Consider the following 25,770-nt stretch of genomic DNA (forward strand, 5'->3'; position numbering starts at 1 on the left):
GTCCCTCTCTCCCCACAGGGTCCCCTGGAGGTAGCCCAAGTGTTTTTGGCGGAGATCCCAGAAGACCCCAAGCTCTTCAGGCATCACAACAAGCTGCGACTCTGTTTCAAGGACTTCTGCAAGAAGTATGCCTTACCTTGCCCATTAGAGCTCCTCCAACCCCCATCATGGCTCTCTGCCTACCTTAACCCCCATTCTAGCTCCTGACCCCACCTCATAGACTCTCCCACTTCTGGTCTTGCTTTCTATCCTGAGTGCCAATCCCTTAGTATCTCCTGCCATCTGGCCCTCCTCAGGTGTGAGGATGCACTGCGGAAGAACAAGGCCCTGATTGGGCCGGACCAGAAGGAGTACCACCGTGAGCTGGAGCGCAATTACACCCGCCTGCGGGAGGCTCTGCAGCCCCTGCTCACCCAGCGCCTGCCCCAGCTACTGGCACCAACCACTGCCAGTCTCAGGTGCCTGACCCTAGAGAGGCCAAGAGGAGGCAGGTGCAGACAGGTCATGTGACTACTTGGATGTGTGCACAAATGCATGCTCTGGGCAGCCATTTCGGATCCTGGTGGGTCAGTTCCCAGACCAGTGACTTCGTCTTTCTGAACCTTAGTTTCTGCATCTATAAAAATGGGCACATATCATCTCTCCAGTCGTGTGTTCCAAGAGAGAATCTGCGAACCTACAGCCAGATCAGAATAAATGTGAAAGGAGTAGGGAAGATTCTAGAAGGATCTCTGGAGAAGGAGGAGGAGGAGGGAGAGGGCTGGGAGCTCCATGAAGTTGGGGGCCCTGTGGCCATGTTGACCCACCTTATTCCTCCTCCAGGAACTCCTTGAACAGAGCAAGTTTCCGGAAGCCTGACCTCTGAGCCCACAGAGGGCCTGAAGCCACACCCAGAGGAACCAGCACCCTGGCCTCAGCTGTCTGTGCCTTTCTGGGAGTCTGTCCCACCACCCACTTGGCCATTGAGTGACCACATTGCAGGCAGAGCTGGGCCCCATCCCTGTGTCTGTCTGTTCCTGTCTGTGCACTGATACTTCTTAACTTTTTTAATTTAAAATGTTTTTTATAAGCATCCTGTGTCGTGTGGTCCCTGGGGGCTGGGTCATGTGTGCAGTCTTTCACTGAGACCCTGTGGGGTGCCAGGCACAGCAGTAACAACAGACGCAAATGTCTGCCCTCTTAGGGCTGATGTCCTGGTGTGGGGAAGGCAGCACACAAATGAAAATGTCACATGTGTACACGGGGAATAATAGTAACATTTATTAAATCCTTGCTAAGTGCCCAGCCCTGTACTAAAAGGCTCTTAAAAAGACACGTGTCTTTTTGCCCTGGGGGAACTCCCACAGGCCCCTGGCTCAGGGTTAGTGAATCTTCTCAGCACCACTATCAGGTAGACGCCTTACAGATGGGGAAACTGAGGCACTGAGCATTGTAGGGCTGGGAATGGAGCCCAGGTCTGGCTGGCCATGGAGCCCAAGGCTTAGCTACGGCCAGTGCAGCCTCGCACTGACCCAGGCCCCCTACCCGCCCCGCGGCGGTCAGGCCACCGTGTACCAGGCCTGCGCTGGGCCGGTTCCAGCCTTGGGCCGGCTGGGGGAGGGGTGACCTCCCGCCGCGCCCTCCGGGAGCTGGGCCCCGGCCAGCCCCGCCCCCTCCCGCCCTCCGCATTGGCCCAGCTACAGCCATCGGGGCAGGACCTATGGGGGCCCCAGCTCCGGGGACTCGGGGAGGGGAGGGGAGGGGACATGGCCGGACACCCCCGCGCGCGCGCACACACACCTGCGGCCCAGGTGCGATCGTGTCCTCCGGCCTCATCCCCCGCAACCGCTGCCCGGCCCTTAGGCGACTGGGGGGCGGGGCCGGTCCTGAGGGGCGGGCACAGCCCGTAGGGGGCGAGGTAGGGTGGAGCTACCGCGGAGGGCCGGGAGGCCGGGCGGCGGCGCGAGGAGGACGCACGGGCGGCGGGACGCGGGGACGCGGCGGCCGGAGCGCGCGAGGCGAGTAGGACCTGGGGTCGGGTCGGGGTTCGAGTCCGGATCGGGATTTGAGCGGAGTCACCACCCCAAGCCCAACGCTGGGGCGCGGCCTCGCGGGTCTCTACCAGCTGCTGCCTCCAACTCCAAACTTTAGGGACTTCTGAGTGTCTCGGTCCCCGCGTCTCTGCCCGTCCTCATCTTTGACCCTCGTCCCTGCTTCTCCCCCAGCCCCGTCCTCCTCCTCCATCTGTACCTCGCGCCCTGACCCTGTGCCCCATCACTGCCTCCCCTCTGCCCCTCTTCCCCCCATCTCCTTCCCCTCTCACCACTTTCCCCCCTCTCTGTCCCCCTTCGCCCTCCTCCGCGGCCGGGCCAGAGCCAGGCCCCAGGCGGCGGGAAGACGGCCGGGCGTCCGGCCGGGCTGGGCCTCGGCCTGGCTGCTGGGCCAGCGTGGGGAGCGGCAGCTGTTTGCCATTAGCCGGGGACCCCGCAGGCCCCGCCCCTCACTGCACGGGCGGCGTCCTCCTCACCCCCTTTTTTGAGGCTAGAAGAGGGCGGGAAGACCCCAGAGATACTCAGGCGGGTCTGAGGGCTTTAAGGAGACCCTGTCGGACATTCGAGCCCACCCGAACCCTGCTCCTTTTCTCTGAGACCCCTACCTTGTCGCCTCTTTAAGTGGCCTGTCTTACTATCTATCGTCATCTTGTGGCCCTGCCCCTGTCCCCCAGGGGTTCCACAGAGGGAGAGGGATGTCCCCCAGACATCCTCACCCCACCCCCAGTGTGCTTTCTGGAGTCACCTGCCTTCTGTGAGGGTAGTCAGATGGCTGGAGACCCCCAGACTTCAGTCTCTGTGTGTAGGAAATGGGTAGAGGGATGTGGAGTGGGGGTGAGGATGGCTTGGCCCACAGTAGGGGACTCCACCAGGCTTAGGTTCAAATCCGGGACCAGCCACTTTCCCCTCCAGTGATCCTGGGCAAGTCACTGCACGTTTCTGTGCCCCCAGATTCTCCATCTGTGAAATACGATGGTAACTACCCACCTGATGGGGTTGTCTGATGACTAAATGAATTGCCCAGATAGTTTTCACTATTATTTGCCGCACCCCTATCCACCTCCAAGGGTTCCCACAGGATATTCCAGTCCTGCTTCCTGCCTCGAGTCTCTCTCGGATCCCCAGAAAATATTTCTGATCCTGTTGTACAGGGGATGAGCCTCCAGGCAGGGGGAAAGCCAAATTTCCTACAATCAGTGACCATGTGTTCCAGGTGTTGCAAGACAGAGACGTGAGGACAGAGACGAGGAGAGACAGGGAGAGAGAAGTGGAGAGAGACGCAGAGAGACGTGGAGAGACACAGATGTGGAGAGATGCAGAGAGACCAGGATGAGAGAGAGATAAAGCAAGACGCTAAGCAAGAGACACGCAGGGTGTGAGACAAGGACGAGCTCCGCAGCCCCTGAAGCCCCAGCCCTGCCTTCATGCGCGGCAGGTGCCCCACCTGGCACATCCTCCCAGGTACCCACTGCCCTGGCACCAGCTGGCCAGAAAGGGTCCTCTCTGGTTGCGGGATAAACCGGGTCCTCTGTAGCAGGGTGGCTGGAGGTCAGACAGCAGAAAGGACGGGGTAAGCTCAGGCAGAGTGTTGGGGACAAAAGGACCCTGGCTGGAATCCAGGGCTGGGGTGGTTTAGTGAGAGGCCTTGATTGTCCCTCCCCTTTGCAGCCTCCAGGCGTCCCCTCTTACTTCCTCCCTGCACCCCCCATGACTTCCCGGGCCACCGCCCGGCTTCTATCCTTGCTGTGCCACCCCCCCAGCCGGACGTGTCCTGGGGGGGGCAGGAAGTTCTCCTGTAGCCCGGCTCCAAAACTGTTTATTTTTAGAGAAAATTGTTTCCATAAAGGGGAAAGGCTTTGCTCCTTGTTGCCTCCCCACAACTTTCCCTACCACCCCCCCACCCAGGCTGGCCTGACCCAGCTGTTTTGGGGTGCTCTACCCTGAGTTATAGCTCTCTTTGTGTCCCTGGGTCTCTCTCTGTTTCATCGGATCCATGCAGGAAGGCTGTCCCCCTATTACCACCCCAGCCCCTGCCTACCTCAGCCCCTATAACCAGTTCCTGGCCTGGACTGAGGGGAAGGGGTACAGGAAGGGTGGGGCCTGTAAGGCTTGGGGCCCCTGGGCTGGGGGCCTTGTGGAGGCGGGGCTGTGGGAACAGCTGGAGCCTGTCCAGGGGCTGGACAGATGTGCCGGCAGGCGATGAGGGTTGGTTTCTTTGTTCCAGGCCGCGGGGGCCCCCCACCCCTTTCCACAGCCAGGCTGGGTGTACGCCTATGAGAGGGTCCCATACCAGGGAAGAGGGGTGTTGGAGGGAACAGCTGTGGAGGGGGGGGGCCACATTCCCTCTTCTCCCCCTGCAGATCCTTCCTGACTCCAGTCTCCATCTCCCCCTCTCCCCAGGTAAGCCTCAGCCTATGCTGCAGGTGGTCTGGCTCAGGGTCTCCCAGTGACTCTTGAGGAGCATCTGCAGACCAGAGGATGGCCCAAGTCCTGCACGTTCCAGCCCCCTTCCCAGGTCAGGCATCTAGGGAAGAAAGAGCCCTCCCTGCCCAGGGGTTGGATGGAGGTGGGGTTGCTGAGTGGAGATGGGCCTGTCCTGGAGGCCTAAGGGAGGGAAAAGGGACCTGCCCTGGGGCCTAGGGTTGGGGGAGAGATAGGGTCCCACCTGGAGTGGGGGTTGGGGATTGAGGATGAGACACAGCCCTGCTCTGAGGGCTGAAATGGGACCAATTTGGCTCTGCCCTGGAGAGCCTGAGAGGGAGACCAGGCCCTGTCCTGTGGGGGGGTGGGTCTGAGACTGGAGCCACAGATGAGCAGGTGAGGGCCCAGTGGGCTCCCATCCCTTGGGCAAATAAACCTTGACTTTCCGGGGTACATCAGTCTTGCCCCCAGAGGGGACAGCAGTGTTCAGAGGTGCTAGTGTTTCTCCCTGCCCCAGGGACTCCAGGCCCAGCCTCCCCGCCCGCATTCCCTGCCAAGGAGACCGACCCTCCCTACTCCGTGGAGACACCCTATGGCTACCGCCTGGACCTGGACTTTCTCAAGTATGTGGATGACATTGAGAAGGGCCACACGCTTCGCCGCGTGGCAGTGCAGCGCAGGCCCCGCCTCGGCTCGCTGCCCCGAGGGCCTGGCTCCTGGTGGACAAGCACCGAGTCACTGTGTTCCAACGCCAGTGGGGACAGCCGCCATTCAGCCTACTCCTACTGCGGCCGAGGCTTCTATCCTCAGTATGGTGCCCTGGAGGCCCGTGGCGGCTTCAACCCCCGTGTGGAGCGCACGCTGCTGGATGCCCGGCGCCGCCTGGAGGACCAGGCGGCCGCACCCACTGGCTTGGGCTCCCTGACACCCAGCGCCGCCGGCTCAACCAGCTCGTTGGTAGGCGTGGGGCTGCCACCCCCGACGCCACGGGGCTCGGGACTGTCCACCCCCGTGGCACCCAGTGCCGGGCACCTGGCCCATGTGCGAGAGCAGATGGCAGGTGCTCTGCGGAAGCTGCGGCAGCTGGAGGAGCAGGTGAAGCTGATCCCCGTGCTCCAGGTGAAGCTTTCAGTGCTGCAGGAGGAAAAGCGGCAGCTCACGGTGCAGCTCAAGAGCCAGAAATTCCTGGGCCACCCCACAGGGGCCCGGGGCCGCAGCGAGCTCTGCCTCGACCTTCCTGAGCCCCCCGAGGACCCGGTGGCACTCGAGACTCGGAGCGTGGGCACCTGGGTCCGAGAGCGAGACTTGGGCATGCCTGATGGGGAGGCAGCCCTTGCTGCCAAGGTCGCTGTGCTGGAGACCCAGCTCAAGAAAGCGCTCCAGGAGCTGCAGGCAGCTCAGGCCCGGCAGGCTGACCCCCAGCCCCAGGCTTGGCCATCGCCGGACAGCCCAGTCCGTGTGGACACTGTCCGGGTGGTGGAAGGGCCGCGGGAGGTGGAGGTAGCAGCCAGCACAGCTGCTGGGGCCCCTGCACAGCGGGCCCAGAGTCTGGAGCCCTATGGGGCAGGGCTGCGGGCCCTGGTGACATCTGGAGGGGCCGAGAGCCCCACTGTGTTCCGCAGCCATGAGGTGGTGGAGACAGTGTTCCCCGCGCCCACTGCATCCACTGGCAACATCCACCTGGTGAAGAAGATCAGCATCACAGAGCGAAGCTGCGATGGGGCAGCAGGTGAGCCATAACTGGCCAGGGAGGGTGGTGGAGGGTCCCTCTTTCTTCATCTGAGCATCAGGGTCCAGCCCCAGCCTTGGCCTTCTACCAGATAGACTGCTGCCCCTCTCAGAGCCTCTGTCTCTTCATCTGCAAAAAGGGGACAAAATTGTGTCATCGACTCAGTGCAGTAGGAACCATGCAGAGAAACTGGGTATCTGTTAAGTGTTTGTCCTCAGGTCTAGCACATTGTAGGTGTCCAGAAAACAGGAGGTATTTTGTTGGGAGGGTCCCCAAGGCTGTTGGTTTGCTGGGCAAAAATTCCTCCCTCTTTATTCAGTAAGTGGCAGGAACCAATCTCAGACTAGTTTAAGCAATGAAAGGGAAGTGTTTTGTTCATGTAACGTAGTAACAGCTTCAGGCATAGCTGTATCCAGGTGCCCTGACATCTCTAAGTCTTTTTCTCTTCCTCTGTGCACCCTGGAGGTTTCTCTCAAGCAGGCAAATGTGGCCCCACTGCTCTTGGCATCTGCCCTTACAGCTCTGTGAAAGAAGAGCTCCTCAGTCCAAATAGTGCCAGTAAAAATTCCAGGGGTGGTACTCATTGGCTGACTTGGGTCACATGCCTGACACCAAGCTAATCACTGTGTCCCTCACTGCCTAGCAGTGAGGGGCATCCTAAGGGTAGAGGAGCCCCACCCAAGTCCTATGGCCAAGTCCTGAGGGAGGAAGGGGATGCTCCCTGAAGGAAGTGCTGAGTCCTCATGCAAAGAAAGGGGATGTGGGATGTGCAGAATGGCAGCCGTCCACCACCGCCACCCTGAGGCTACTGGGAGAAGCTGCCGGAATGACTCATAATAATGACAGCTGTTCTTTGTCGGATACCAGCCTGGTATAGAGTGCTATCCTAAGTGTTTCACCCACGGAGGAGCTAAAGACAGGGAGCCTTGCAGCCAGACATCCTGGGCTCAAATTCCATTTCTTGCTGTGTCCCTGGGTGAGCAACTTCACCTCTCTGGGCCTCAGCTTCCCTGTCTGTAAAGTGGCATAATAGTCTCCACCTCTAGGGTGCTTGTGAATTAGAGCATAAAGTAAGTGCTCAATCAGTGCTTGTCGCTGCTTCTGCTGATGATTTTCAGGTCAACTCTGTTTATAGTTAGGGAAACTAAGGCTCGGGGAGAAGCTGCCCTTGCCCTGGGTCACACAGCTATGGAATAGATGAGCCAGGGTCTAAACGCAGCTCGGCCTGAACCTGCAGCAGGCCTCAGAGGTGGGGTACAGGTCCTCATCCCAGCCGCAAGTGTCAGGTGGCCAGAGCCCCTTGGTGGGACTGGAGGGCACAGCTGGAGGGTGGGGACCCGACCCAGCTGGGTTTCCTGGCTTCCTCATGTTGTTCCTGGCCAGCTCCGGGCACCACCCCTCTGTTCTGCATCCATCCACAAACACCCAGCCCTGTGACTCTGGCCCCTAGCCAGGGACCCCGCCCGGCCTAGCCTTGGGATCTCTGAGAGGCAACCTCCATTCCAGACATGCTTCCCAGGGCAGCCATGGGGCCTCCTTCCTGCAGGACCCACAGACATAGCAATGTCCCCACCCTGTGCAAGCCCCGACAGTTCTTCCTTGTGTCTCACCTTCTCTTGCAGCCAGCCCCAACCTCTGCCTTGCTTGAGTGGAACTGATGTGTGCTGATTCATTTCAATGTGTACTCATTCAATAAATGTTTATAGAGTGGGGGGTCCTGACAGCCTGATGTCACCAGATTAATGTGAGGCTTAAATGCATCAATTCGGGTCAAGTGTTCAACAGATAAGTAGTGGAGGCTTCATGGGTTACTCGTTGGCTTTTTGAACCAAGGTGTGAAAGAAGCAGCCAGGTGGCAAAGAGGTGGGAAGAAGAGTGTTCTGGGAGGGGGGTCACAGAAGGGGGAAAGGCCCTGAAGTGAGGAGGGGCATGGATGTTGAATAAGCTGGAATAGGAGGAGGCTAGAGAAGCAAGGTCCAGGATAGTATCAGGAATTGGTCCCACAGGGCTTGTAGACTGGGGAGGAGCAATATGGGAAATAAAATGAGATACTACAAGGACTTGACAAGTTTTTGCAGCATGTATTTGCTTAGATGGGTCAGCTAGATGCATAGGTCAGGGAGGGCTCCCTGGAGGAGGAGGCAAGGAGGAGCCCAACTTCTGCCATCTAGAATTTGCTCACTGCAGTTGAAGGGTGGGGAGGGTGAGTGGCAGCGTTCCCCTCAGGCTGGCAAAGGTAGATTAGGGCTACTAGAGGCCTGGAGACCCCCAAGTCCCATCCCTCCACCTGGCAAAGGCCCCACAGAGATCAGTGGGAGAAGGGGCATGTGCATCTGTGGGGTATCTCCAAGACTTGTAAATTTCCTTTGCTCTTGTTCAAAACATATTCATTTGAAAGCAGTTCATATTCTTTGTAGAAGCTTTGGGAAGTACGGAAAAATCTAGAACACAAAATAAAACCCCCATAAACCCACCACCGCCCAAACGCAGCTGCTGTCAACATTTAAGCTTCTTTCCTTCTGAAATTTGTAACACAGAAAATAATGTATATTTTTCAAGTTTCATAACACGGAACTGGTGGAATTAGTTGTTTTGCTTTATTTTATTTTGAAAAGCAGTTAGGCAGCCCTTACTGCAGACCAAGGCATTATTTGACTCCTTTTTCATATTTTAATTCATTTAACTTCCCAGCACCTTTATGAAGCGGGATAGTGCTTTTAATCACCATGTTACAGATGAGGCAACTGAAACACAGGGAGGTTAAAGGATTTACCCACAGTTCTCAAAGCCAGGTTTTAAATTCTTTGATTTCTTTGATTTAACCTTATCCCAGGAGCATTTCCTCATGTTATTAAAAATTATTGGATGTGCTTTTTTAAATAGCCACATCATCTCTTTACTCTCAAGAGTGCCACGCAGACATCCTTCCGCAGGAACCCTTTATGTCCTCTGATCTGTTCTTTTCAACACAGGTTTCTAAAAGCGCATTTTTGAGGACCTTGATGTCTGTTACCAAATTGCTTGACACACACACACACACACACACACACACACACACACACTCGCACGCAGGGCTCAACTCCCTTCCTGTACTGGGTGGCTGACTAATTTAAATTTTTAATGATTTCTTTGGATTTAAGGAGCCCAAACCTGAGTTAATGAAATTCTGCTCATGGCAACCACACCTCTGTTGTTTCATTTTACTCTTTTTTTTCACCTTTGTCTCCACCCTTAATGATGAGGGTTGGTACAATATTTTCAGCTCTGTGGGCCATATGATCTCTGTTGCAATGACTCAGTGCTGCTGGGTTCTTTTTTTTTCTTTCAGCTTTATTAAGGTATACTTAATATACAAAAAATTGCGCATTTTTAATGTATACATTTTGATGAATTTGGTGCCTCCGTTCTGCCTTTGTAGCATGAAAGCAGACATAAACAATCTAGGTATAAATGAACGAGTGAGAGTGGATGTATGCCAAAAAAACTTCACATGTCAATACTGAAATGTCACTTCCATATGAATCCTTGTCCCAAATAGAAGCCTTCTTTGAATTTTTTTCCAATTATTTAAAACTGTAAAAACCATGCCCTATAGCCATAGTTTGTCAATCTCTGTGCCATTCACACATCAATTCCCACCCCCACCTCAATATCATTCCTGGCACTCCACCTTCCAGAAGCTTATTTAGATATTTAGATATTAGGTATTCTTTAAAAATATGCCCTGTGTTTAATTTCCTAAAATGGTATTGTGCTTTAGGGAAAAATAAATCTTGTTTTTTTCTTATTTTTTCCTCTGTACCCACTAGTTTTGAACTCTCCACCCTGATGTTTATAAATCTGGTTTGACACTTTTAATGCCCTAGTATATGCTACACTTTTCTTATCCGATCCCCCTTTGGTGGGCACCTGGGTTACTTCCAACTCCTGGCTGCCGTGAACAGTGCTGGGGCCATCCTCACTTGCCCCCTTCGATAGGGTCACTGGGCTTCAGGAGATGCACAGTTTCAAAATTCTGTCTGATCCTCTCCAGGAGAGCTCTCCCTGTTCACACTCCCATCAGCCTTGCTTGGATCTGAGGTGCCCATTTCCCCACATCCCACCAATATACAGTTTTATGTATCTAATTGTTTGCCCATCTGATGCTGGTACAAAGTGGTATCTCCTTGTTCTAATTTGCGCTTCTTTGATTTCTGATGAGGTTGGGCATTACCATATATGTTTAATAAGATTCCTCCGTAGATTCCTTATTTGTAGCCTTTGTCCATTTTTCTTTGGGCAATTTTGAGAAGTTCCTGGCGTATCCCAGAATAGGAGTTGGTGAACTACAGTCTGCGGGCCAAATCCAGCCCACTGCCTGTTTTTATATGGCTCACAAGCCGAGAATGGTTTTTATGTTTTTAAATGGTTGAACAATATGAAAAGAAGAGCAACATTTTGTGAGGAGCAAAATTATATGAAATTCAAATTTGTAAGAACACAGCCACACCCATCATTTACATACTGTCTGGAGGTGCTTTCCTACTATTTTCAACTGAGATTTTATGGCCCACAGAGAGAAAATATTTACTGTCTGGCCCTTTACAGAAAAAGTTTGTTTACTCTTATTTTAGAACAATAATCACTTACCCTTTTTAGCATTGTGGATGTCTTCCCCCAGACTGTATTCTTCTATCAGTTAACTTTGTCTATAAGTTTTTTGTTTAGTTTTTATCAAATAGAAATCTTCATGTTGGATATAGTTAAACCCATTGTATTTTTTAAATTGTTTTCATTTTTTATTGAGATATAATTGACATATAACATTGTATTAGTTTAAAGTATACAAATTAAGGATTTGATACATGTATATATTACAAAATGATTACCACAATAAGTCTAGTCAACACCCATCACCTTACAGAATTATAATTTTTTTTCTTGTGATGAGAACATTTAAGCTCCATTCACTTAGAAACTTTCAAACATATAATACAATGTTATGAACTATAATCACCATGCTGTATATTATTACATCCCCAGATCCCCAGCATTTATCTTATAACTGGAAGTTTATACCTTTTGACCCTCTTCACCCATTCTGCCCCCTGCCCCTGGCAACCATCAATCTGCTCTTTGTATCAATAAGTTCAGTTTTATTAGATCCCACGTATACGTGAGATCACCTTGTGTTTTTCATATATGGTTTGTGCTTTGAGGAATTTTTAAAGGAATCTTTCCCCTTCCTGAGGCCCCTGATATTCTGCTACATTTTCTTCCTGTGGCTTTGTAGTTGTACCTTCATATTATTCCTTCGGAATTTATTTTCTGTGTAAGGCATGAGATGGGGATCCAGCTTGATTATTCTTGGCTAGGGGACGTTGCTTTCCCCAACACCACAGACCCACCCTTGACCGCTGGTTTGTGGAAACCCCGCTCTTCCCCCCAGTTCCCTCAGGGGGCTGTGCTGGGCTCTCTGTCCTCAATTCCCTTGGCCCATCTCTTCCCACAACAATATCCCTCTGATTGGACTGTTGTGACTCTGGAATGTTTTACTCTCTCCTAGGCCAGGTTTCCCATCTCTGATCTTTTTTGTAAAATTGTCTTTGCTGGTTTTGGACTTTAGTTTTTCCATATAAATTTTGTTATCAGTTTGCCCCATCCCCCAGTGGAATAACAGTAATAAATACCAGTTTTATTATTGTTCTTGTTATTTTAGTAGTGTAGTGTCTGACCTTGAACTCCTCATGCTGGAAGGAGCCACCCTAGCTTTTGGAGGCAGGGCCTGCTTTTCCCTGGGGGCTGAATGGACCATGGTGCTATTCCTTTTTTTTCCATTTAAAAAAAATTGTGGTAAAATACATATAATATAAAATTTACCATCGCAACCATTTTTAAGTGTCCAGATCAGTGGCATTCAGCATATTTACACGGTTGTGCAGCCCTCACCACCATCCATCCTCAGAACTTGCTCATCTTCCTAATGTAAAACTCTGTTTTCACTAAACACTCACTCTCATCCCCCTCCCCCAGCGCCGGGCACTCACCTTTCTGCTTTGTCTCTATGGATTTGACTCCTCTAGCGACCTCCTTTAAGTAGATTCACACAGTATGTGTTCTTTTGTGCCTGGCTTATTTCACGCAGCATAATGTTGCTTTACGTGATTTTGTTACTCTCTGAGGTGTTTAAATCAGGAGCCCTGAGTTTGGGGCAGACACTGAGATTGCAAACTGACCATCTGCCTCAAGACGTATTCCACTTGGCCTCATAGTGCTTTTGTTTGTTTGATGTGAATTTAGTGACAAGATTGTTTTTTAAAAAAAAACAGGAGATTCATGTTAAAATCCAGTGTGTGTTCTTGGTCCCCACTTGAGTTCAACTTTGACTCTGGATCCGCCTGGCCCGGCCCGGCCACACCCCAGGCTTGGGTGCTGTCACATGCATTCATGGCCAAGGGTCTCGTCTGTCCTGTGTGCTTGTCCCAAGTATTTAGTCAAGTTGAGTGTCCCCCACGGAATGGAAGTAGCAGTTACTGTGTATGTCAAAAAAGTCTTTACTGTTAAAAGGAATTAAAATGAATTGGTTTGCAAAGCCCTTGGCCAGTGGCAGGAAAGGGATGCTCTGGGAAAGTGGTGACACAGAAGCTGCATGTGGCTTGGGGGACCTGAGCTGTGCGGAGACTTGGACAGCCACTCATAGTGGCGACTCAACTTTTGTTTCTCGCTCCAGGCCGGTGATCTAGGGCTGGAGCTTCCTGCCAGCCTGTTCCCAGAGGAGACAGGCCTCTAGGGGGTCTGTCTGATGCCCACAAAATCACCATTGTCCTTAGACCAACCTAGGTGGGTTTGCTAAAAAATTGTTGTAAGATATGCACAACATAAAATTTCCCATTTAAACCATTTTTAAGTGTCCAATTCAGTGGTATTAAGTACATTCATATTGCTGTGCAGCCATTACCCCCACCCACCTCCAAACCCTTTTCATTTTCCCAAACTGAAACTGCCTGGGTGCGGTTTTAATTTTCATTTTCCAAGAGCCTTATTGTTTCTTTTTCCTGATTATTAAAGTAACATCTACTTAAAATTAAGTAAAGAAGGAAAAAAGGGAGCCAGATAAAAAATGATATCCTACAGCATAACCTGCTTTTGTAAAAAAAAAAAAAAATCATATTAAGTTTTATCAAAATATAGTTAACAGTTCTCTTGAATTAACAGATGCTTCTCAAACACTCTTGATGCGCAGGCATTGTTCTAAGCTCTTCATCCCACCTTACCTTCTTTAGTCTGCACAAGATGCCAGGAAGTAGGAATGTCATTCTCCTGGGGCACAGAGAGGTTAAGTGAATTGCCTGAGGTCACACAGCTTGCTCCCAGGAGTTGCAATTCTCTATAGTGACCACCACACTCGGCTGTGATCAAACCTTGTTTCCAGACAACAGTCAGTATGCTGTCTAAGGAGGGTCATGAGCCAGGATTGTGGGGTCACAGGATCCTCCTTTTCCCTGACCAGCTGTGGGGCAGACAACAAACCGAGGTTGGAATCGGATTCTGCTGCTCAATCGCTGGGTGACCTTGGGCCAGCTCTCTGTGCCTCAGTTTACTCAGCTGTAATAGTCCAACTTCTCATGGGCTGGGAAGATTTGATGAACTAATACAAGAATTAGTCCTCCAAGCACCCGGCCCCAGGAAGCAGTTATTATTAGTGTTGCTTTGCTGTTGTTACCCACGACAAGTGCCTCTTTCCTGCCCCTCCAGGTCTCCCACAGGTTCCTGCAGACTCATCCTCAACACCCCCAGGGTCTGCAGCGGCCTCCTTGGCACAGCCCAAGAAGGACACAGGCCAGGTGCCAACCCTTGATGCCATCAACAGGGAGCCCACCAGGCAAGCAGCCTCATGTGACTCAGAGGAGGCCAAAGGCGCAGGCAAGTGGGGGGAACTGCCAAGAGGGGCAGGGCACAGGAGGTCTGGGCACGGGATCTGACTTTGGAAGCCCCTTGTGACACCACTCCTCCCCTTAGGTGGGCCCCAGGGGAGCCTGCGTTCCATCATGAAGCGGAAAGAGGAGCCTGCAGACTCTGAGGCCCACCGAGGGAGCCTCCAGTTCGTGGGGGTCAACGGCGGGTGAGAGGAGCCCCTATCCCATTCCCCTCACTTTCCTCAGCTTCCATCCCTGTTGTTCCTTGGTTCATTTGAGCCCAAGAATATACCAACGACCTGGTCTAAGCCCCTCCCTTCGATTCATTCATTTAACTAAAGCACAGTAGACAGATGAGGAAACTGAGGCACGGTGAAGCCAAGGGCCTTGCGGGAGCTCACACAGTGACCAGGAGTCTGTCGCAGTGGTGTGGCTTCAGAGCCTGTGCTATAACCACTGTACTGCACAGCCGTGGAAGGTGTCAGACTCAGCTCCCTGCCCTGATGACACCCCCGCGCTAGCAGGGCCTCTGGTGGTTGGAGCAATGAGGGTGCTCAGGCAATGAGGGGCCTCGGAGAGGCATGGAAGGGAAGTCACTGAAGGAGGGGACACGTGTGCTCCAGCACAGTAGGAGCTAGCAAAGTGAAGAGAAGGGAGCGAGGCTTCTCCTATTGTAGGGCACAGCCTGAATAAAGGCTCAGAAGTGGGAGGCATGGGGAGCATTGGGCAGGGACACTTTGGGGCCTCAAATGCCAGGAAGCTTAGACTTTGTCTAGAGGAACAAGAAGCTTTGGGGTCCCATTTGAAGGGGGGGCGAGGATCTGAATCAGTAACAACTGTGTAAGGAGCGAAGCATGTGGCAGGGACCAAATGGTAGAAGGGAAAAGCAGTGTCCCTCCCTACAGCATAATCCCAGTCACAGCTCATGCTTATCGAGCACTGTGCCAGGTGCTATAAGCCCCATTCCCGTAGCCCTGTGAGGTCCATACTACCATTGGCCTCGTCTAACAGGTGGGGAAACAGGCCCAGAGAAGCCCAGTAGCTGTGCCCCTCCCTACCATGTCCTGTCCCACCTGCATCATCTTCCCTTCCCTGCCCATCCCTCCTCCCCAGGTATGAGTCCTCCTCCGAGGATTCCAGCACGGCAGAGAACTTCTCAGACAATGAGAGCACAGAGAACGAGGCCCCAGAACCCAAGGAAAGGGTGCTGAGTGTGGCCGAAGCCCCCCAGCTCAGGCCCACAGGGACTGCAGTGGCCAGTACCAGCCGGGAGGAGTGCCAGCTATCTCGGGAGTCTCAGCACGTGCCCACAGCTGAGGGGGCATCAGAATCAAATGCAGAGGAGGAGATCCGGTCAGTTTTCTGGATGGGAGGGATTCAGGTAGGGCCCAGGGGTGTGTGTGGGGTGACCTCTGCCTCAGATCCCACCATTCAAGCCTTTTGAGGGAGCAGTCAATCAGTCATGCACACCTTAGTTTGAACTAGCGAACAAGTACTTTCTCCTTCTAGGCATCTTGAAGGTCTGGAGGCTTTGATGAAGGGCCTGAAGAGGGTAATTTGGGCTGTTGGGTTAGGATTTAGGGGGCAGGCAAAGTTTGTCCTTCAGTTACCCACCTTCTCTGGGACATTTTTGCCCCTCAGGTCGATCCTGTTTATCTCTTTTTTCCCCTAATGAAAAATCTGCCCTTGGGAAAAGATTTTCCATTGCCACTGACCAGTTGAAATAAACTGTGGCCTGTGTGTCCCCTTTCTCTTAGGGTCTGTGTATTTTCATGTCTGCCCCTTGGGGTATAGTATTAAAATGTGTTTTTGGTGAAGGGGGCATCTGAGGGTCCACCACTGAGGTGAGCCCTGGCGGGATTAGGTGAGTGCCGTGGTGGAGAGCATTGAGGCCCTCTCTGCGCACCCCAGCCAGATGTGGGAAGTAGGGAAAACCAAGAGGCTGAGATGGGTACTCCCCAGGTAAACCCCCTTGCCTCTCCCTGGCAGGATGGAGCTAAGCCCCGACCTCATCTCAGCCTGCCTGGCCCTGGAAAAGTACCTGGACAACCCCAACGCCCTCACTGAGCGCGAGCTGGTACAGTGGGGCCCTAGGCCTGGGAGGGGGGGCTCCTTCCCCATCACCCATACACTGTCTTCTCCTTGTTTGCAGTGTTCCCTGTGCTGCCTCGGGGGGACCCTGGAGCTTGGGGGGAGGGGTGTGTGCTTGAGTCATGGGCCTTGGAGAGGGACCGGGGAGGTGGGGTGGGGCCCAAGGATGATCTCCCACCAGCAAACCGGGCCTTGGTTTCTGGTCCTTTGGGGGCTTCCGGGAAGGAGCTGGCGTATTTCCCTCTTCTGGTATCTACACTTGCCTTCAAAGGTCATACCCGGGATAGAGACATTCACATCTTCCTTTAGGGGCCAGATCTCGGATTGCAGTGTCTACACTCCCCTCTAGAGTCCTTGTCCAGGATGGGGATATGACACTTCACTCTAGGGGCTCATGTGGGTGGGGAGCCCACACTCCCCCTTCAAAGCTCTGGTTGAGGACAGGCGTCCACACTCACCACCTGGGGCTTTGCCCTCATGCCCCTTCCTCTCCTCCCCAACCTGCATCCAGAAAGTGGCCTACACCACGGTGCTGCAGGAGTGGCTGCGCCTGGCCTGCCGCAGTGACGCCCACCCTGAGCTTGTGCGGCGTCACCTGGTCACGTTCCGGGCCATGTCAGCGCGGCTGCTGGACTACGTGGTCAACATCGCTGACAGCAATGGCAACACCGCACTGCACTACTCCGTCTCCCACGCCAACTTCCCGGTGGTGCGGCAGCTGCTGGGCAGCGGTGAGCCCCACCAGGTGGCACGGCGGGCCCGGTGCAGTGGGCCAGCGGCCACCCCGGTTTGATGGTCTGATGGGGAAGACACTGCCCTCCTAGTCCGACGGGAAACTCCACCGTCACTGCCTGATGGGGGAGGCACTACCCTGGGTCAGATGCAGGAAATGCCACCTCCCCAGTGTGATGGAGGGAGCCACTGCCCTCCCATTCCTTTGAAGGAGGCACTCGCCTCCCAGTCTGGTGGGGCAACACAGGCTCTCCCTGTAGCCTCAGTATTCTGGAAAGGGCAGCGATGGTCTTAGGGAAAACATGAGGCCCTTCCATCATCCGCAAGGAGCCTTGGATATTGGAGGCCATACCTCTGCAACCCTAGCCTGAGGGAACGACGTGGCCTCCAGTCCGGGGCTTGGAGAAATGTCCTCAATTCAGCAAGAAAATACTGGCCCTTCCCTAATCTGACCGGAAATACAGTGTCCCAGTCTGATAAAGGAGGCGGGGCCCACCGTCTGATGGAGGCAGAGGCCAATCTCAGGAGACTGGCTGTTCCAGATCAATGGAGACACAGCTCCTACTCCCAGCCCCAATGTGGGTGCCAATGTCAGGGGGCCCCAGTCTGATGGAGGAGGCACAGGCTCCACTTTTAGAAGCCACTCATCTAACTGGCTGGCACGATGGGGACAGACACCCTGGGGCAGAATGGGGTTCTCAGTCTGAGAAAAGGGAGGAATTAGGCCACACCTAGACTGATGGAGGAGACACAATGCCCAATGCTCATTATGGGAGAGTGAAACAAGGTTCCCATTCTGATGGCAGAGATGTGGGCTGTCCTCGGGGACCCTCCCCCTGCCGTGAGGCAGACCTGGCCAGCATCAGCTGGTCCGAGGGCTCATATCCTCCTATCCCCTCCCTCCCCGCAGGTGTCTGCCAGGTGGACAAGCAGAACCGCGCCGGCTATAGCCCCATCATGCTTACCGCGCTGGCCACCCTAAAGACCCAGGATGACATCGAGACTGTCCTGCAGCTCTTTCGGCTTGGAGATGTCAACGCCAGAGCCAGCCAGGTACGGGCCCTGGGTGCTACAGACCTGGGCAGCCCTTCCCGTGTACTAAGGCCTGGCTATGTGCCAAGCCGAGACATGATCTCGTTCCAAGGGAGAGTCCCCATTCCACAGACGAGGAAACTGAAGCTCGGAGAAGCAGATCATTTCCTCAAGTTCAAACTAGAGGGGACAGATTTGAACTCAGGGTGTCTAACTCCAGAGCCCCTTTCTTATGACCTGCCTCCAGGCTGCCTCAGATACAGGACCTTCTGGTAGAAACAGGGTGGGTTGGGGGTGGGGGAAAAATATAGGGGTCCTCAGCCTTTCTTAACCTGACACCATCCCACATCCTGTTTGGTAATTCATTGGACAGCAGCTGGATGCGGGGAGGCTCAAATGGTGGACAAGCAGGCATGGTCCCCACACTCCTAAAGCTCACTAGCCAGCCGGGGCCCCTGGAGCCACGAGCTTTACAGGCAGCGCAGAGGCTTGGAGTGGGTTTGGACTCGGAGACTGCGGGAAGCCATGAGGGGCGTGTGATCAGGGCAGTAGCATGGCCTGCTGTCTGGTTTGAAATCTCCCTTTGGCTGCTTGTTGGGGAATGGAAGCTGGGAGACTATGGTGGCGACAAGCGTGTGGACGGGTGTCCAGGCAGAACAGCAGGGCAGCCAGGATCCAGTGGGAACAGTGCAAAGGAGAGGGATTTGCAACGGCTTAAACGCAGTGAAGGAAAGAAGCTGTGAGGGTACCAAGTACCAAGGCTGGACGATGGGAAGTCGGACTGTTTGAGATACAGAAGGAGGACAGACAGCGAGTGGGGGTGCTGTTAGCATCAGAGTACTCGGGAACCATGGAAGGTTCTGGAGCAGGGGTATCATGCCTCGGGGCCTCCATGGTCCATGAACTTGTTCTGTGCCCTGCCCAGGCAGGGCAGACAGCCCTGATGCTGGCAGTCAGCCACGGGCGGGTGGACGTGGTCAGAGCTCTGCTGGCCTGCGAGGCAGATGTCAACGTGCAAGACGATGACGGCTCCACGGCACTCATGTGCGCCTGCGAGCACGGCCACAAGGAGATCACGGGGCTGCTGCTGGCCGTGCCCAGCTGTGACATCGCGCTCACTGACCGCGTGAGTCCCCACCCCGGTGCTCCTCGGGGAGGGTGGGAGCACGGTGCTGGGTGTCATCGTAGCAACGAATGCTTTACAGGACGGGAGCACAGCTTTGATGGTGGCCTTAGACGCGGGGCAGAGTGAAATTGCGTCCATGCTGTACTCTCGCATGAACATCAAGTGTTCGGTGAGTCTCCACCCTGGCAGGGCAGGGGTGGGGGGCTCTGGGAGGGGACAGATGTTTATGAAGAGCTGATGGTGTATGGGACCTGAGCCAGGGACTTAATAGTTAAGCTTGTTAAACTTTCATGGTGCCCCATGAGGAAGTGAGTCATGGGGAGCTGAGACTGCATGACACGGTTGGCATGACAGTATTTGAACCCGGATCTATCTGGCTCCAGATGCATGCTCTTACTCGCCATTCACTCATCTGAGAAACATTTACAGAGCACTCACTGTGTCAGGCCCTGGCAGTCAGAGCACTGAACAAGACACAGAAGCTTCTGCCCTCATAGAGCAGACATTCTAATAAGAGATACAATAAGCAAATTAGTGTATCATTGCCAGGGGTTGGTAAGTGCTGGGAAGAAATATAAAACAGAAGAAGAGGGGGGTGGCTGGTTAGCTCAGTTTGTTAGAGCGTGGTGCTAATAACACCAAGGTTGCCGGTTCGATCCCCAGAAGGGCCACGTCCTCCTTAAAAAAAAAGAAAAAAAACAGGGTAAGAGGGATGGTGACCGACGGAGGAACCATTTTAGACTTTAATAAAGTGGTGACATTTGAGCCAACATTTGAGGAAGTGAGGGAGCAAGTTGTGTGGGTCTTCAGGCAGAAGGGACAGCCAGTGCAAAGGCCCGGAGCCAAGAGCATGCCTGGTGTGTTTGAGGGGCATCAAGGAGCCCAGTGGGAAGAGATGAGGGCAGGGAGGTGACACCACAGATCATACAGAGCCTTGTGGGCCAGTGAGGACTTGGGCTTTCACGCGAAGCATGTCAGTGCATTAGAGGCCGTGAGGAGTAACCCTGTAAAGAAACCCAGCCTGTTTAACCCAGCATTTCTCTTATTTGACCACAGAAATCTGGGTGTTTTTATTTAAAAAACAAACAAACAAAAAAAAAAACCCTTGCCTGCTAGCAAAACGCTTTTCCAAAAACATGACAGGAGGAGGATGATATTGATACTTGCTGTGTCCTAAATGTCTGATGGAGGACAAAGCCCTTCTAGTCTGATGGAAGAGACAAGTTCTAGTCTGATGGACTGTATACTAAGTGCCTACTAGGCACGATTTCTTGAACCTTCCACAATAACCCGATTCAGTCGCATAAAGTACTATTATTTCCATTTTTCAGGTGGGGAAGATGAGGCTTATAGTGGTTAAATTCCTGGTTCAAGGTCTCATAGCCAGTAAAAGACACGAGGCCCTGCGGTCAGTCTGACCCCAGACCCTGGGCAGGAGCCTCACCTCTCCCCCCTCACGTCTACCTTGCACTTGCCCCGGCCTCCCCGAGGAACATCTGGGGCCAAGTTCAAGGGTGGCATGGTGGGTGTCAACCACAACAATTTCCCAAATGGTCTAAGAGAGGGAAGGTTGCGGAGACATACGCCATCCATCTCCACTGGGCTGTGAGGTTCTTCCGAGGCTCTGAGTTTTTCTGGCTTCACTCCCCAGGGTGTCAGGACACCCGGGCCTCAGTCATGGTGCTCGGGATCACCTGGGGATCAGTTTTGGGCCTTGGTTTCTTCAATGGGAAGATGGGGGTGATGGGGCTGGGTGATGCCTGATCTGTGGTCCCAGGGACACCTGAGGGAGGAACCCCAACCTTCCATCATTGTTCACCTGGACCACTGCTATTGCCTCTGCCCTGGTCTCCCTGCTGCCACTCTCTCTGGCCCCTCCAGTCTGTTCTTTCCACAGCAGCCAGAGGTCGTTGTGAACACCTGAGTCAGGGTACATCCCTCCTATTCACAGCCCTCCAGGCGTCCCATCCCACTTGGAGAAAAAGCCAGTCATCCTGCACAACCGCCCTCACCTCCCCCCACTCTCTTTCCTCTCCCGCTCCCTCACTAAGCTCCAGCCACACTAGCCTTATCACTGCGCCTGCCTCAGGGCCTTTGCACTGGCTGTTTCCTCTGCCCTGAATGCCTTCCTCTATCCCTTTGGCTGGCCCCTCAGCTTCATTCAGCTCAGATGTCCTCTTCCCTAACCTCCCACTATCCACTTTCATTCCCTTCCATCTCTTATCCCTGATGAAAATCCTCTACTGTATTAATTTATTTACTTTTTTGAGGAATGTCCCTGACAATGTCGCCTCCTTGAGGCCAAGGGATCACGGCCTCTTGTTCACTCACCACAGCCACGGGGCCAGCCAACAAAGCTGGCGCCTCGTCGGCAAGGATGACAAGCAAGGAATTCTGCTTCTCATTTCAGTTTGCCCCGATGACAGATGACGAAAGTCCGGCATCATCCTCTGCAGAAGAATAGCCGTGAGAGGGGACCAGCTGGCCCCAGATTAAACCGCCCCTCCTCCCTCCTCCCTCGTCCCTCGTCTCCTCCCTGGCCAACCCCTTCTCGTACCCACCAAGGTCCAAGTCTCAAAGGCAAGTGGGTTTTTCTTCTGCTTCCCAGGAGGAGCTCCCAACAGTGACAAGACTGCAGCTTAAAGCAGGTTTTTCCTGGTATCCCAGTTCAAAGCAGCTGCAGTACAGACCGAAGCTACATTCTCATATAAATTGGTACCAGTGGCTGATGCTGGGGTGTGGGTTTGTGAAGAACACTGAGAACAATCAGCTGGCAATTATGGATGGAGGAGGGTGAAAGCAAAAATTACTGTATTTTTTAATTGTCGGGGAAGGGGGGACATCATATTAACTTGTTGCCAAATTTGAAAGTCACTGGAATTGCATATTTTCATTTTAATCCTGAATGTTATTGTGCACGGGTGGCGTCTGGAGTGGCTTAACACTCCCCTTGCCTTTCTCTCCACCCCCACCCCGCATTTAATTGTCTGGTATATAATAGCATTTTGTCTGCTTCCCTCAGACGGCTTTCTTGGGGGAATTTTCTTCTGGTCTGTTCACAAAATGGATTCTGTCCTTGTCACCTGGGGAAGAAAATTCAGTCCTTTCTTCTGCTTTCTTGCTGCCACTGCCGCCCCCATTCAATTGGCGGGGGGCACAGGACCCAGCAGCTGAGGTGTGTGAGCAGTTCATATCAAGAAATTACCCCGCAATCCGACCCCTCCTGCATGGAGGCCTCAGCAAATATTTTCTTAGAAAATCCTTCAAACCTGAAGACACAGGAAATGAACTTAGTTCCCAGTGTGGCTGCTGAGTCCCAGGGCTTAGAACCTTGGTTACAGGCCGTCCTCATCCTTCCCGGACTCCAGAATCTCTCTCCTCAAGAGAAAGAAAACAGGGCATGTGCTTGTTGGCAGAGCATGGGGCAGGCTCCAGAAACCCCATGTGTGCACGATTAAAAGTTGGCTGCCCCCGGAGGGCTCCCAGCACAAACTGAAAGAGACAGGGCTTTGCCGAAAACCAAACAAGGGCCAGCTGGGTTTTTTTAACAACCTACAGGCTTTCCGGAGCTGCCTGGAACGGAGCCTGCTGGAAATGGGGCTCGCCAGCCAGACACACAGTTTCCTTCATGGCCTGTTTTGTCCCCAGAATCTCAATATGGTTTTCTTTCCTGTTCCTACCTTTCGTTGAACCAAAGAAAGAAAAGGGACAGATTTCAAGCCTCGAAAAGTGCCTTGTGGCGGGAGTAAGACCCTTAGCTAATAGGTGTCCTGCCCTCTCGTCCAGTTCTCAGCTCAGCTGCCCGGGTTGGAGGCAGACAACCGGAGGACATATCAGACAGACCCTGAGTGCTCATCCATTCATTCAATCAAGTGAAATGCCGGCTTCTCTCCTGGAGGAGTGGGTTTCTTGGCTTGATGGAGTCTTGCTTGCTTTGATTTTGATTGAAGGAATCAAAATCTTCTTGATTTTGTACCTAAGACATAAGAACTTGGATGGTCAAAGGGGGGAGGCACCCCAGATTTGTGTGTGTGTGTGTGTGTGTGTGTGCGCGCGCGCGGGTTGAAGAGAAAACAAAACCCAAGTTGCTTCAGGCTGACCACTGGTATCTGTTGGAAGACTGTATGCAGATTTGAGCAGCTTTGAGAAGCGGTACAGAGTTGTGTTGCCTGTGTGTCCTGGCCAGGAGCCAGCGGGTATGTTTATTTTAAGCTTCTAGAAGCAGCTTATTGACCCCACACACACATACACACACTCAGATAAATCCATATTTGTCCCTTTATTCCCCTGTCCCCCGGTGCCCCTAATAGGTTACAGGGGGTCCTACCTTTGTCCCCATCCTCTTTTCACATGTATTCATGACCTTTAACTTCACTTTCCAACCACGGTACGTCCATAAAGACAGTATTACACTTAAATGAAGTATTCCTTTTTGTAATCGTTTTTTAGAAAGTAAGGGAATTTAATAAAGCTACCTTATGATAATGCCCACGTGTCTTTGTGTGATCTTTGTCTCATTGTATTCCTCTTTTAATATTTAACATAGATCGTTTTTTAGAATTCACTTATTTTGAATAATGTTCAAAGCTACAGAAAAATGGCAAGAATATTACAATAAACTCCCTTACCAGCACTGTCCCATACTGTAGCCACTAGTCACATGTAACTATTTCCATTTAAATGTAAATTAATTATAATTAACTTATGCTCAATAGTCACACTTGGCTTGTGGCTATTGTATTTGGGCTTCAAAAAGAGAGAATATTGCCATCCTGGCAGAAAGTTCTAAGGTGTGAGTGAACACCTCAGACAAAGTCTTTACTGATTGTTTTTTCCCTGCGGCAGAATAATTCATACTGATCGTAAAATTCAAACAATATAGAAATGTTTGGCATAGTGGAAGGTGCCATGGTTCCACTTGGTAGAAATGGCCACCATAGTCAACATTTTTAAGTATCCCCTGCCAAACCTTTTTCTAATAGGGTGGATCTTAAAATATTTTGTTCAGCTGTTCTATTTTTTGAGGTATAATAAACATACATTTTGCTGACTCTGGGTGGTGAACACACAATGTGAGATATAGATAATGTATTATAGAATGGTATACCTGAAATCTAACTTTACTAACGACTGTCACCCCAATAAACTTTAAAACAAATAAAAACACATACATTTTGTGCACAAAAGTGTACAGATCCATGGCTTTTCGAAAACTGAGTCATCAGCACCAGGACAGGAAGTGGGGCATCCAGGGCCATTGGCCCGACCCCAGTCCCCAGCCCTTCCCCCCTCAGTCCCTCCAAAGGTGATTAATGATTGATGACTGCTCTCCTAACTTCTCACTTCCACTGTTTTAACCTCTGGACTGTTCAACCAGGAGCTAACGGGTCGCTTTCAGAGGTTTTAGGAAGTCACAGGAGTTTTATGCAAAGTTGTATGAGCAGAAGGTCCACAGCACTTGTCACTTTTTCAGAGGGGTTGTGAGCCAAGAAAGGGCCTTTTGGAAATTTTTAAAAAATTGTTTCTCACAAGTAATTGCCAGGGACCATTTTGTCATTTTTCTTAATCTTGTTCAGCTAATGCTTAAGAACCTATTCCCCACCCCACCAAATTTTGCTTTGATTTTTTTATACATGTGTGTTTTTTTTCAGCTTTTATTTATTTAAGTATGGTTTCCCAGGACCCATCAGCTCCAAGTCAAGTAGTTGTTTCAATCTAGTTGTGGAGGGCGCAGCTCACAGTGGCCCCTGTGGGGATCGAACCGGGAACTTTGTTAAGAGAACTGCGCTCTAACCAACTGAGCGAATCGGCTGCCCCCAATATACATGTATTTTTAATTGTGGTAAAGTATACATAACATCTATCTAAACCATTTTTAAGTGTCCAGTTTCGTGGCATTAAGTACATTCCTTTGTGCCACCATCACCACCATCCATCTCCAGAACTCTTTTTATCTTCCCCAACTGAAACTCTGTCCCCATTAAACACTAACTCCCCATTTCCCGTCCCCAGCCTCTGGCACCCACCATTTTACTTTCTGTATCTAGGATTTGCCTACTCTGGGGACCTCAAGTAAGTGAATCATACAGTATTTTCCCTTTGTGTCCAGCTTATTTCAGTCAGCATAATGTCTTCCAGTTGCATCCGTGTTGTAGCATGTGTCAAAATGCCCTTCCTGGGCAGTCAGGTGGCTCAGTTGGTTGGAGCGTGTGCTCTCAGCCACAGGGTTGCCAGTTCGGCTCCCACAGGGAATGGTGGGCTGTGCCCCCGCAACTAAGATTGAACACAGCACCTTGAGCTGAGCTCCCGGGTGGCTCAGTTGGTAGGAGCGCGGACCTCAACCACAAGGTTGTCAGTTCAATTCCTGCAAGGGATGGTGGGCTGCGTCCCCTGCAACTAACAATGGTGACTGGACCTGGAGCTGAGCTGCGCCCTCCACAACGGACAACAACTTGCCTTGAATGGAGCTGATGAGTTCTGGGAAAAACACACCACTGTTCCCCAATAAAAAGAAGTCCTAGAAATACACACTGTTCCCCAATAAAGTCCTGTTCCCCTTCCCCAATAATACCTTTTCAAAAAATGCCCTCCCTTTTTAAGACTGAATAATATTCCATTGTATATATATACCACATTTTGTTTATGCAGCCATCTAACAATGGATAACTGCATAGGTTGCTTCTACCTTTTGGCTACTGTCAATAATGCTGGGTA

The 25,770-nt window shown here is 52.2% G+C and overlaps 2 protein-coding genes across 9 annotated transcripts in view; both read left to right on the forward strand.

Moving 5' to 3' along the window:
- The window catches only part of DOCK6 (dedicator of cytokinesis 6), a 40,772-nt gene extending 39,700 nt beyond the window's left edge, over positions 1–1,072 (forward strand). For 3 of the 4 annotated variants that reach the window (XM_081077163.1, XM_081077164.1, XM_081077165.1), the window contains exons 47-49: positions 19–125; positions 297–458; positions 823–1,069. In XM_081077163.1, coding sequence (XP_080933289.1) covers positions 19–125; positions 297–458; positions 823–865 — 312 coding nt within the window. In that variant the 3' untranslated portion in view covers positions 866–1,069. Of the gene's footprint in view, positions 1–18; positions 126–296; positions 459–822 lie in introns of all 4 variants that reach the window. The other variant, XM_081077166.1, reaches the window with a different exon arrangement.
- Positions 1,073–1,906: 834 nt separating this feature from the next.
- KANK2 (KN motif and ankyrin repeat domains 2) lies at positions 1,907–23,548 on the forward strand. Of its 5 annotated transcripts, none has more exons than XM_081076584.1 (13): positions 1,907–1,997; positions 3,244–3,491; positions 4,431–4,545; positions 4,969–6,180; positions 13,915–14,082; positions 14,179–14,281; positions 15,189–15,428; positions 16,065–16,152; positions 16,678–16,897; positions 17,809–17,951; positions 18,856–19,056; positions 19,136–19,225; positions 21,467–23,548. In XM_081076584.1, exons 3-13 carry the CDS (start codon positions 4,509–4,511, stop codon positions 21,518–21,520), a joined length of 2,556 nt encoding a protein of 851 aa, XP_080932710.1. In that variant the 5' UTR covers positions 1,907–1,997; positions 3,244–3,491; positions 4,431–4,508; the 3' UTR covers positions 21,521–23,548. The 5 variants fall into 5 exon arrangements, with proteins under 5 accessions (XP_080932710.1, XP_080932713.1, XP_080932712.1 ...); XM_081076587.1 differs by having other exon boundaries at positions 4,978–6,180; XM_081076586.1 differs by lacking the exon at positions 4,431–4,545.
- The last annotated feature ends 2,222 nt before the right edge of the window (positions 23,549–25,770 follow it).

Source organism: Rhinolophus hipposideros (genome assembly GCF_964194185.1).
Source record: "Rhinolophus hipposideros genome assembly, chromosome: 16".
Classification (NCBI taxonomy): domain Eukaryota; kingdom Metazoa; phylum Chordata; class Mammalia; order Chiroptera; family Rhinolophidae; genus Rhinolophus; species Rhinolophus hipposideros.

Excerpts from the sequence above, each read along its gene's own strand:
- KANK2 (XM_081076584.1), top strand. The coding sequence starts at position 4,509 with ATGGCCCAAGTCCTGCACGTTCCAGCCCCCTTCCCAG. Across the intron at positions 15,429-16,064 it reads AATGCAGAGGAGGAGATCCG|GATGGAGCTAAGCCCCGACC; the intron begins GTCAGTTTTCTG and ends TCTCCCTGGCAG. Across the intron at positions 19,226-21,466 it reads GCATGAACATCAAGTGTTCG|TTTGCCCCGATGACAGATGA; the intron begins GTGAGTCTCCAC and ends TTCTCATTTCAG.